The 12725-nt window shown below is 40.5% G+C and overlaps 1 protein-coding gene across 10 annotated transcripts in view; it reads right to left on the bottom strand.

The window, feature by feature from the left end:
- Window positions 1–12725, bottom strand: part of adgrb1a (adhesion G protein-coupled receptor B1a) — a 210769-nt gene that overhangs the window by 98547 nt on the left and 99497 nt on the right. For 7 of the 10 annotated variants that reach the window (XM_086310179.1, XM_086310171.1, XM_086310173.1 and 4 more), the window contains exons 4-13: window positions 12383–12487; window positions 10157–10324; window positions 9607–9771; window positions 6979–7143; window positions 5991–6155; window positions 5762–5863; window positions 5543–5649; window positions 5116–5310; window positions 2958–3026; window positions 1585–1693 (exon numbers count right to left, since the gene is read on the bottom strand). In XM_086310179.1, coding sequence (XP_086166305.1) covers window positions 1585–1693; window positions 2958–3026; window positions 5116–5310; window positions 5543–5649; window positions 5762–5863; window positions 5991–6155; window positions 6979–7143; window positions 9607–9771; window positions 10157–10324; window positions 12383–12487 — 1350 coding nt within the window. The remainder of the gene's footprint in view (window positions 1–1584; window positions 1694–2957; window positions 3027–5115; window positions 5311–5542; window positions 5650–5761; window positions 5864–5990; window positions 6156–6978; window positions 7144–9606; window positions 9772–10156; window positions 10325–12382; window positions 12488–12725) is intronic. The other 3 variants (XM_086310181.1, XM_086310175.1, XM_086310178.1) reach the window with 2 other exon arrangements.

Raw genomic sequence — 12725 nt, forward strand, 5'->3', positions numbered from 1 at the left:
ATTGTAAAAAACAAAACAAACAAAAACAAATTGACAGAGACAGACGGCAAGCCACACACACCGGCGCCAATTGTGTTATGATAAATTACGTAATAACTACAAGAGAAGACTTACCTTTGTGGAAATGCTTGGAGCAGACTAACGTGTGAGCTGGAGTGTTCTGGGACGTTATTTGGTCTTCGAATGGCTGCAATCCAGGCCATCCGTCGCCTCTTTGTTACTTTGGAAACATGGCTCGAACAATTTCTCTTCCACGACAGAATTTGATAAAAAAAACCAAACAGCTGGCTTCCCGTGGCTGTCATGCGACCGGCTATTGCGGTTAATAATACAACAGCTTCTTGCCATTTTTTGTGTTTCCTTTTATCGCTGTGTGACTGTTTTCTTGTGAAAGCCTGCGTGCGCTTGTACCATTTGCTCTATTGGTGATTCTAAATTGACACTGTAGGTGTGAGCGGTTGTCAAGTCTCTGTGTTGGCCTTGTGACAAACTGGCAACCTGTCCAGGGTGTGCCCCACCTTTCAGCCTATGGTAGCGGGATAGGCTCCAGCAAACTGTGAATTGAATAAGTGAAAGAGAACAAATGGATGGACTAAAGCTTCATAAGATGCAAGGCTAGGACATCTCTGTCTCACGTGTTTTGTTTCCAACACCAACCTTCACCCCCGAGTGAAAGTAATAAGCCCAGTTTTACAAAAGTGCAATTTTAAATCACTGAAAACTGGAGGTACATAGCTATCCAATTAAATAAAATAGCTTGTGAATTGAATTAATATTTGACATTTAAAAAGCTTTACCACTGGGGATACCAGCTATAGCTACCAATTTATTCCTAATGTACTACTTCATTTTCTGTTAGTTCTATCTATAGCTGTTTTCACACATGCACTGTAGAGCTGAACTTTTGCAGACATTACCAGGAGGAACTGAATGTGACAATGCAAATGTCCAGGTCAGCTTGAATGTGTGCTGCCTTCTTTGTACTCTACTGTACATGCAGTATAGTGTATGTTCCTTAACAAAGACTAGTTAAAATAAATTCATTGCAGGCTGGTTAGCACTATTGTCTTATCAGAGAAGATTGTGGTATAGATTTGAGCACGTCTGCTTGACTTTTTGCTTGAAGGTGTATTCCAGGGATAGGCTGCAGAAATAATACCGTGTCTTGTCTTTTATCAGAGGAAAAAGGTTCTCCTTGTTCTTGTCAGTCAGGAGCCAGAAAAATCAAATGCATCAAAAATTATTGACATTTTTTTCAAAAAAGAAAAAAAGCATAGTAATGTTCTTTATTTTCTGAAATATGTCTTTTATCTCTGCAGTTTCCTGTTACTTATTGGCCTCTATCAAAAACTGATATGGGCTAAAATCTGACAGGGCATATAGCCATTGGTTGATGGAGCTTTTTTTTCGACTGAACCCTAAGGAAATGTCTTTAACCATCAGGCTGCCATCCTGTGTCCTCACTTTTAGTGGTTGCTATTGCATTTATGAAGATTTATCTTCAGAGAATATAGGTGTGATAGGAGAATTTCTTTGATAAAAAGGGAGAGGTGTGGAGATCTTCTAGATGGAGATAAGACTGACCTAGGTTATCGGAGACTTCACACATGTCTTGAATGTCTTTCATCCTCAGGCCAATGACATCCACAAAGTCCTCCACCAGACGGAAAAGCTCTTTGATGTTTGGCCCCAGCTGAGAAAACAGAGACACATGAGAGCAGAATAAAAGAAAAAGGATTATGGATTTGAGGCAAATGTTCTGAAATGCTGTTCGAGCACTTGACACACAAAAGGCCTTTTATAGGAAATCTGGAATTTGAGACAAGTATTGCCATAGCGTCCTGTTTCAGTTCAGTGTCACAATGTCTTATAGCCCACACTACTATAACCAACATGAACATTTACAATTTGTACATCACCATTTTTTCTTTTTGATGACAGGAAATACACTGCAGCTTTGTTCTTATTTTCAATACTGAAGAAAAAGACGGCACACGGTTCTACTGAATGCAGGTGATGAGAAATAAATGGCTGTGATAAAGGGCTCAAGGCTAAAAGCTTGACTTTTTGATTAAATACATTGCAGTGATGCAACATCTGCTATTACATCAAATCACATTTTTTTTAAATGGCAAAATAAGTTAGGAAACCTTACATTTCTAAGCAGGGCTGCCACGGTTGGAGTTAATCACCGCTGACAGAAATGGCTGTGCTACTGTAAAGCTAGTCAGAGGCCAAAAGCAGTTCAAACTCAAAAGGTCTCTGAACGTTTGCGAGTGCCTTCGCCACAGCCTAGATCAAAGAGGGGCTTCAATATTATGAAAGAATCTGAACCTCATATTGCTTGTAGTATTAAATGGCACAAAAATTATTTTAAAAAGTGCAAATATGAATGAACTATCAGCATGAAAATGCAAAATGCATCTTTTTTAGTTTAATCAGATGTGATTCACTACTCCCCAATGTTGAAGATAATAACGATAGTAAAGTAAAGTGGTTGAAATGCTAATGCTCGCTCTCCTTCGTGTATTCAGACCATGCTGGGGGAACACAGAGTGTGCCATTTCCATTTTAAGATATCTGAAGCAGTTGGAGTAGAGCAGCTTGTTTTATTTAGCATTATTTCTCTGTCTGCATGCTGAAATTCCTGAGAACAGGCGGATGCTGGACAGCTTGTTGGAGGCACAGAGTGAATAAGTGCAGCAGATGGATGAGTGGGTGTTTGCGTCATTATCTGTAGTTATTTCTGTCTTTCAGCAATTCTCGCATTCCCCTTTCACTTCTCCTCTGTCTGTAAAGACACAGGTGGGCTGTTTGTCCACCTGTGTCTTTGTCATCTCTGCTGCCATCAGGATTTCTCCTTGATTGTTGAAGTTATTATTGCTCACAAAGTTCAAAAGGAGCTGCAATTACAGACAAGGACAGGTCCTATTTTAGAAAGAGAGGCTGATACTAACCAGTTGTGCTTCCTCCCATCTCTCCTTGTTTTCTTCCATCAACAGATTGCTGACTGATTGCACAAAGTTCTGGAAAGGAAAAAAATGATTTGCATTCAGTTTTTTGAAATCCTTCTAGACCCTTCTTAGTGGCTGCCAACTTGGTTATGTAGCAGAATCTGAGGGACAAATATTTGGACAGTTTTTAGCCAGAAATTATAAGTTTGTTGCTATTCAGAAAAGGAGAGACTAGAGGATCTTTAAAATCTCACAAAGGACAAAATAGGATTTACAACTTCATCAGTAAGAAGTAAATACAGCAAAAAAATTTAACTGCATATTTTACAATATACTTTTACTAACGTGTGCTTTTTATTAAGACACAAACTATAAAATTCCAGGATCTGGTGAAGTTTAAAACAGTGCAAATAATATATAAGGCAAGGAAAGGGATGCTCCCAATCGAAATCTTAGAAAGAGAAGGGAGGTATAATTTTAGAGGGAAGCAGAATAAAAAAAAACAAAGAGTAAGAACAACATTGAAAAGGATGTCTATTTCAATAGCAGGAGCTAAATTCTGGAATGAGTTAAAAGAAGAAATAAAAGGTCAGTAGTGATATTAACCAGTTTAAAATAAAACTCAAAAAAGAAATTTTAAATAAGTAAGAATGAAGAAAATGCAATTAACCCAAGACAGCAGTCAAAGTGATTTTTATTTTCTTCTGTAAATTAGCAAATCTAAATATAGTTTTAGTTGAATATGAGAAAATATTTTTTGTAATGTTATGTTCAAAGTTGAAGGCATTGTATACGTTTTTGTTGTTCAAATTTAGATGATGAGGATGTAAACCTGAGGGGGTAGGGCTAAATAAGTATATACTTCTGCCTACTCCTTTTCAAACAACTGCATGGAATGATTTTATGAAATATTGGTGAATGTATATGTTTGAAATAAAAATGAACTGAACTGAACTTTGTAGCCTAGATTGCACGTTGAAATAGAATATCCATTCATCCATCTTTTTTATTCCTCTTATTCAATACATTTGTAGTATAAAACATAGGTTCTATATAAGAAACAGTCAATTTACATTGTTAGGTGGGTATAGGAACACAGCCTTTCCCAGCTGGAGAGCAGAAGGCATCAACTGAATATCAACATGTATAAATTTGTCATCCTGTGTCTTTCACCTCTACCAGGCCACCAGCGACCTGTCTAGGGTCTAGGTTAGGACTGGATTTTTTGTATTATGACTCGTTAGCCGGTGATTGCTCAGATTTATTTTTTATTTTTTGCATTCATTTCAAGTAGTTGCAGCCATCATCAACACAATCAACCACTGGGCAACAAATTTTAATCGCAGGGAGATTGCACAGGGTGGGAGGTAACCTGTGTCCAAAAAACATCATGGTGTAACTCAAATGGTGTGCAAATAACTGCTGTCTAACTTAGAAAGATAGACAGATTGCCAGTGTATTGCAGTCAGTCTGCATGCAAGTCTGAAAGCAACCACGTCTCTTTGGATTAGTGGACTTAACTCTGCTGGTTCTATTCTGTTTATACTCCTGCATGAAAACAAGGTTGCCTTAGTTGCCCAAGTCATTTTGCAGGGACATGGCTATCCTCCAGCCAAGAGGTTGTTTGTAATTACCAACCTGCTCAATCCACAGTTTCCAACCAGTGTTTCGCATTATATGTAGCCATTGTAGGTTTTTTTTTCTGTTTAATACACTTTTATTTGGGTATTCTAAAAGGGCAAAAACTCTATAAAAGGAATATTCAATTCAATTCGATTTTATTTATACAGCGCCAAATCACAACAACAGTCATCTCAAGGCGCTTTATATTGTAAGGTAGACCCTTACAATACATAGAGAGAAAAACACAAAAGTCATATGACCCTTTATGAGCAAGCACTTTGGCGACAATGGGAAGGAAAAACTCCCATTTAACAGGAAGAAACCTCCAGCAGAGCCAGGCTCAGGGAGGAGCCGTGACAGGTTGGTGTTAGAGAAGGAGGCACAAAAGAGTTAGACAACAAGACAAAAATCCTAGCTCTAACCCTACATGGGTTGCCAGTGACCTTTTGGATCTTAAGAGATTACCTGTAAGGGAAGAAGACACTTTCACACTGTATTACACGCTGCAGCACAGTGGTAAAACCGTGTACCAGCTCACCCTCGTGTCCTCATTGCTGGGGCTGTAATATGTCCTCCTGAAGATCTCTGTCATGTTCTTCAGCACATCTACAATGGCCAGCAAATCACCACTATAGCTGGTTCCATCACTGGATATTTCCCTCAGCTTTGTCATTACTTCTGATACTCCATCTCCCACAAGGCCACGCTGCGCTTTGGACAGATGCTCCCGAGTCTAGAAGAGAAAGTGGCTTCTGTTAGTTTTCACAGTTAGTGGTCAACACAGCAGCAGTATCCATGTCTTTTTTTCAAAAGTGATAACACAGCATAATAACAGTTCAATGTAACTTAGACTTAATGAAAAAAAAGAATTAACATGTATGCCATGTGTCATACATTTTTACCCAGACACAGCTAAAACATTGCAATATCTTCATATGCATCTTTTGCAAGTTATTTAGACTCACTAAAGTCTGTATACTGCGATAGTCATTAGAAATGCACTTCATATAAGTGGGATTCTCCCAGTAGGCAATGCCCTCCTCATCCAGGGTGCAGCGGCGAAGGATAAGCCCTGTATGGGGAAACACATGAGGATTAACCTTCAATTATTTGGTGAGCCCTTGTTACATCATGCTTTTACAGGACATGCAAATGTAATCTTTCTACATGCAGGAAGAGCTCACCCATGGCATTGGGAGGACAGCGTACTGCTGCTGTATCTCCAGCTGGAGTCATCTTCCACACAACATTAGAGTAGTTGTCTTCTCCACATATTTCATGTGGTTCTGTTACCAGAGAAACATCAAAGTGTGTCATGCAATTGTATTAATCACATAACCAGGAGGTAGACTGTCTAAGTAGTGCACTTTTCAGTCTTTGATGTAGTGGAGCAAACTGCGCCCACCCACTGACCTGGGCATCTCTTTTTGTTACAGCTGCGGACCTCTTCCCGCTCTCCAGGACAAGGCTGCCCTCCAAAAAAGGGCCCATAACAAATCCGGTTTCTCTGCTGACTCCCCCCTCCGCAGGTTTTAGAACAACCCGACCACAAGGACCAGGTCTGCCACTTGCCATCCACTAAGAGAATGAGTGAATAATGATAATGAAATACAACAGGAACATGTAAATTTTACACATTTGCTATCAATGAAGTGAATTTAACCATTATGCGGACCACAATGTTCTGTTTTTATATTTATGAAATCTCATTCAGCACAGTTGGCTGAAAAAGAGATCGCCATGGTGGATTGTCCACCTCCATCTCGCCCTGTCCCTAGCATCCTCATCTTTCCCACTAATCCCTCTGCAGGTCCTCTTTCACTACATCCATGAATCTTCTCAGTGGTCTTCCTCTTGCCTGGGAGCTCCATATTCAACATCTTTTATATACACTATCCCTTCTCTCCACATGTCCAAACAATCTCAGCCTTGCTTCACCAATTATGTCTCAAAAGCACTTAACCTGAGCTGTATCTCTGATGTCCTCACTCTAACCCTGTGCATCTGGATCACTCCCAATACAAATCTGGGTATCTTCAACTCTGCCACTTCCAGCTTATCCTCATGTATTTTTGTTAGTTCTACCATCTCCAAACTGTACATCACAGCAGGTCACACTGCTGTCTTGTCAATCTTTACTTTCACTCATGCTGTTGTTCTTCTGTCACAATGATAACCTAGTATAGCCTCATAATAAAAACATGGAGTTGAAAATAAGCTCTCCAATAAAAAAAAACCAAATTTTATTAAAGAAGTGAGAAAAGGAAATCAAATATTCTGAATTTAGGTCATTACGAAATACTATAAAATGCAATGCTAGTAATCTGAAGGTCTGTGTAATTTGTAGTAAATGTGGAGTTAAGTAACTATCTTTCTTCAACTTAGCATCTGGCTCTCTTACCTGGACACTCTCCAAGGAAGCAGTCGACAGTCTCCAGCCACTCGCCTCTGCACTCAGCACCCCCATATGAGGGGCCATTACACTCCCTGGTTCTCTGCATGGTTCCATTAGAACAGGAGGCAGAGCAGGAGCTCCAGCTGGACCACTCATTCCAGACGCCATCCACTGAGAGAGGCCAAGGTCACCACAGCAACAAGAAAACAGAACAAAAGAGAACGCTATCTGTTTGAAATACTATAACACTCAAAATACAACAAACACATTTTATAATCGCCTCTGTCAGTGCGCCCCAGGGTGGCTGTGGCTACAATGTAGCTTGCCATCACCAGTGTGTGAATGTGTGTGTGAATGGGTGGATGACTGGATATGTAAAGTGCTTTGGGGTTCTTAGGGACTAGTAAAGCGCTATATAAATACAGGCCATTTACCAGAGGTGTGGACTCGAGTCACATGACTTGGACTCGAGTCAGACTCGAGTCATTAATTTTATGACTTTAGACTTGACTTGAAAAAATGTTCTAAGACTTGTGACTTGACTTGGACTTTTACACCAATGACTTGGGACTTGAATTGGACTTGAACCGGTTTACTTGAAAAGACTTGATATTTTACCCCAAATATAAAATTTAACATGCATATTATATAGAGATTGAAAATGTGACGTCATTCACGGGTAGAACCGCAAAGGATTCTGGGAACTCGTGGCAAGAGGTACTAGCGCACGCAGGCTTTCAATTGAAATCACAGCGATAAAAAGAAACACAAAAATGTCAAGAAGCCGTTGTATTATTAACTGCAATAGCCGGTCGCATGACAGCCACGGGAAGCCGACGGGTAAAGAGATCGGTTGTTATCGGATTACGTCGTTGAAGAGAAATTGTTCGAGCCATGTTTCCAAAGTAACAAAGACGCGACGGATGGCCTGGATTGCAGCCATTCAAAGGTCAAATATAACGTCCCAGAACACTCCAGCTCACAGGTTAGTCTGCTCCAAGCATTTACACGAAGGTCAGTGTTTTTTAGTAGTTAATACGTCATTTTTCTTAACATAATTGGTGATATAGGTTACAAGTAAGTCTGGCGCTGAACAGAAATTGTCGCGCTATGCTCCTTTATTTATTGTGCATAAATAGTGAATTGTCCTGACACAATATTGCGTTTCGCTTCTGTTATTATGGTACATTGACAAAAACATATACTTTTATTCACAGGATAAAACAGGTTTTTTGTATCACTAATTGTCCAGTACGATTACAGCATACAGTATTATTGTCACTGCTACATTTCTGTGATGCTACCAGAAATTATTTCCACTACTAATTAATTACCGTTGAGCTCAAAGGTCCTATTAATAAACGGTTAATGAATGTGTATTTATGATGACGATTTGTGAGACTGGTAAACTTATGATACGTACGATGGTCTTTCGTTTTACACGGTGCATTTCAAGGTCCTGCACCCATCCGTCGGTAAACTGTACCTGGGCTTGTTGCAGTGACCTGAAGTTACTAAACTTCATGAGTGTATGCACTCACTCCAAGAACCGTATGATTATAAATATGCATATAAATATGCTAAGATGAGATAGCTGACTTCATCTAACTAGCAAATGTTGTCCAGGCTACGTTGGTGATACAGTTTTTTTTAATGTGTATGATATTTTTGTCATGCGGTTTTAAAGCCGGTCCTACAAGCGCATCCAAGAATAACATGCAGCTTATCTCAGAACTGTCGGTGAAAATTATTCTTGGAGCTAGGTTTAATTGAGCTGCATTTTAAAGAGGTGCAATTTCACAATTTGTGTATATTTTCTAAGTTCACTATTTTGTCATGTGTTGAGAAAAACACAGATTTTAAAATTACATGGTCTAATATTTACATTTAGCATAACTGCAACATTATTTTTTCGTTGTTTTTTTTTTTAAAGACTTGAAAGGACTTGAAATTCAAAATTTCAGACTTGTGACTTGACTCGGACTTTTACACCAGTGACTTGAGACTCGACTCTGACTTGCCTGACATTACTTGAGACTTGACTTGAGACTTGAGGATAAAGACTTGAGACTTACTTGAGACTTGCAAAACAATGACTTGGTCCCACCTCTGCCATTTACCATAAATAGAGTTGTACCGTTCCAATTCTTGAGCAGACTTTTCACATTAACATGATTTTTTCTACTGGAGCATCTTATAGCTGCTTGAACAGACAAAGTACAGGTTAAGTATGTTTTAGGTAAACTAGTTTTGTGTTTCCAGGGTTGTGCTCAGAACTCTAAAACAGCATGCCCAGTAGCGTTCATAGTCGCAGACTTTTGAAACAGTCAGACCTTTGTGCACATGTAAGATAATGTCATGTTCACACTCACAAACATGCAGATACAGCAACTACATTTTTTGCTTAAGGAATAAAGATAACCTGAATTCTTCTTATTCTTCACCTCCCCACACTTGGCTTACTGCTGTGTGAGGTGGGAGTGATTGTTAAATTTGTATGTTTTATGCCCCACTGTACATAAGTGCAAGTGGTGGGGGTTTGGCATGATGTTAAATAATCTAATAAGTGGCCTAAATCATTATTAACATTACCATGAAAATCTTCAGAAATCAAATCACATCTGAGGTCCTTACCCGGACAGACTGCTATATTGCAGAATTTGGTCTGTTTCTCTGGCCCTTCACATGGATCTCCCCCAAACTGCGGAGGGGTGCAGGTTCGTGTTCGAGACCTGTAACCTCGGCCACAGGTAGATGAACACAGACTCCATGGTGACCATTCGTCCCACGCTCCGTGCACTGCAATCAGAGCAGCTAGCGTATGATTTATAGACAGACAAACACCAAGACAACACAATACCTTCACTGCCACAGTGAACCGTGGGCAGTTATCTGGGATAATCTGTGCTAATTCAATGTGGTCACTGTACTTTCAAAGTTTAGGAGTCTCCCAGTATGTCTGCTCTGGTTGTATGAGAGTGTGAGAATATCCTAAAATCTCTAAAACCGCAAACCCAGTCATGCTTGTGAGGTGAGGTGTACGTTGTCCCATAGGCCACAGACTTGCTGCAACTGTGGCGCTGAATCATGTGGGTCTCGTAAGGGTGAGGCAGGGTCCTGGAGAGGGCTGGGTGAGCACAGGGAGGCAGCAGGAGGGATTTTGGGGTGGGGGGTGGGAGCTTACCTGGACAAACAGCAGAGTTGTTGCAAGGTCTCTGCTCTCTCAGTGGCCCACTACACTGGGTGCTGTAGGAGGAGGACACACAGAAACGAGTGCGACTCTGCCAGCCCTCCCCACATGTGGCAGAACACACACTCCACGATGACCACTCCTCACCTGAAGCTGAGTCTACTGAGGAGGAAGGGATGGGTAAAGGAGGATAGGGGAAAAAAGAGGAGCGAAAGGAAAGGACAGGACCATAACTAATTATCATGCAGGATCTAGCCTCTGTGGCCAAAAGAGGAAGGGTTGTGCTCTGATAAAGGGTACATTCTCGCTGTGCTGCATTTAAGGGCTGCCTCCATTAAAGGCGTAATTTTTCCTGACTAGTATATGAATCTGTTCCAAAGGTGTTGATAAATGTCCTTTCTTTAGCAGACAAAGATAATGGTGCCTAGTCAGTCTTCAAATCCACTACAGAATAGAGACAAGAAAGTGAAATTTTCCTGTCCAAGTTAAATTTCTAAGGCTCTACACAAGTTCCCAAATGTTGTCCTTCAGTGGAGACAGCCCCTGAAATGGGCCCCAGCTTTTGGTCTGCTGCTGGTCTTTTCCTTCGCTGAGTTTCTGATGTCATATCCTTGGCATCGACTTCCAGTGGAAATTAATGCCCATGACTCTGGATATGTCAGCGATTTTTTCACTGCCCACGACTGCCTCTTCAGTGGGTCACTTTACCAATAAGGGAAAAGTGGGCAGTCTCAGGTGGGAAGCAGGGAAAGAAGTAAACAGGAAGTAGGGAATCAATTAGCAAATAAAAGTAATACTCCACTCAAAACCTATCTTTGCTGTAAATTTTACCCCCGTATCTTCAACAGATCTCAGTGGCTTTGTATGTTGTCTTGTTTTCCAAAGACCAATAGCTGTGGTCCAGGGTGTGCCATGTCTTTTGCCCTGTGACAGCTTGGTCAGGGTTCAACAACCCCAGCCACAGGTGGACTCTGGAGGTGATTAGCCCAGTTTAGCAGTGAGAGTTGAGATCCAGTTAAATCTAAACATTTGTTATGTAGTTATGTTCCAGAGCAGCTTCCAGGAGTGCAGGAACCTTCTGAAGGTTTGTGGTTACAATATCATATTAATGTCACCGTGTATGTTTGGAATTCGTGGGGAAATACTTCCACCATAGTAATTAAATACTGTGTGTCTGCCACTGACTTCTAATTTTATAAGCTATGCTACAGTGGTGGGTGTATAACTATGACAAAGTAGGATTACGCATTGTAATAATGCGATTTAGTTGAATGTTCAAATAAGCAACCAATTAAATATATTATTTTTTAATATATAGTAAATAAATATGTTACAGTGTTTCCTTGTTCGTTGTTGCCCCATTGTGTGGGAGGAAGAAATGAAAACTGACTATCCAATGAAATAAAGTCATTACACCAGGAGGAAAATGTAAACCATAACATAACATATGGGCTTGTAAATGGCAATAATCTTGTAATGCAACCTGCTATTTTTACATGGAACTCTATCCAACACTGCTCAGCTAGGCTACTCTCCAGCTCTATATTTTAACCCTTTCACGCATAGTGGTCACTACAGTGGACAGCTATTCAAAGGCTGTTTTCTTGTATTTGTGTCAGTGTTGATGGTATACTTGCACATAAACACAACACACAGCGTATATTGTTCATTCGTTTGTCAAATTCACAAGTCAAAATGTATGTTGTCCACCTAAGTGGACATGTACAAAACTTTTTGAAAAGTACATGTTTAAAAGAAAATGAAGTTCAAAAATCTTTTTTTCATGCCTAAAGATGAATAAAAATACTTAAGAAAAAAAATCCTGATTGAGGTTGTCATAATTCGTGCATGAAAGGGTTAAGGACAGAAATGAAATTTGTCTTCCTCACAAATAAAGCATGAATAAGATCCAAATTTGTTGAACTTTTGGGTGGAGTATCACTTAGAAGGAAGACTTCATTTGATGTGTTGTTTTACAGACAGGGGACCATGTCCTGCCATAATTTCACAAAAATACAATTTTACCATGTTCAGGCAGGGTCCATGTTGGAATTAGTCCATTGCGGACGAGGCACTACTGTGGGAGATTTTGATAGATGTGCTGTAAGTGAATGCAACTCTCTCTATTGTGGGTGTCATGTTTTTTGTGTGATATGCTGCTATCACCCAAGCTGCCGCAGTGACTGATGCATGGGATCCCTCTGCGTCCCGTTGTCTTACCTGTCTGAGAACTCTGCTGTCCACTGCGGGGCTTGTCTGCATCATCACGCTTGCGGCTGTCCACCGAGCGAAGCGATTGGCTGCGAGAGAGATGGCGACCTTTGCCTAAAGGGGGGTGAGGCAAGGCCGGGGGAAGGAGGGGCGGGGGTTAGCAACCAGAGCTCCTTCATTAATGCCTTATATTTGGGACACAACCGTGACGTGATTGGTCACCCAGAACAGCATCAGCCAAACTTGGGACTTGTGTTGTGCTGTCTGTGTTAGTGTGCTGTGTGTGTGCGCAGTAGTCTCTTTATATTGTCAGCTGTTGTATAATGTTCCTTGTGATGGCATAACTAAATAA

Source organism: Aulonocara sp. 'chitande type north' Nkhata Bay, linkage group LG11 (genome assembly GCF_057382095.1).
Source record: "Aulonocara sp. 'chitande type north' Nkhata Bay isolate Kocher_YH1m ecotype deep benthic linkage group LG11, A_spYH_male_GT1.1, whole genome shotgun sequence".
Lineage (NCBI taxonomy): Eukaryota > Metazoa > Chordata > Actinopteri > Cichliformes > Cichlidae > Aulonocara > Aulonocara sp. 'chitande type north' Nkhata Bay.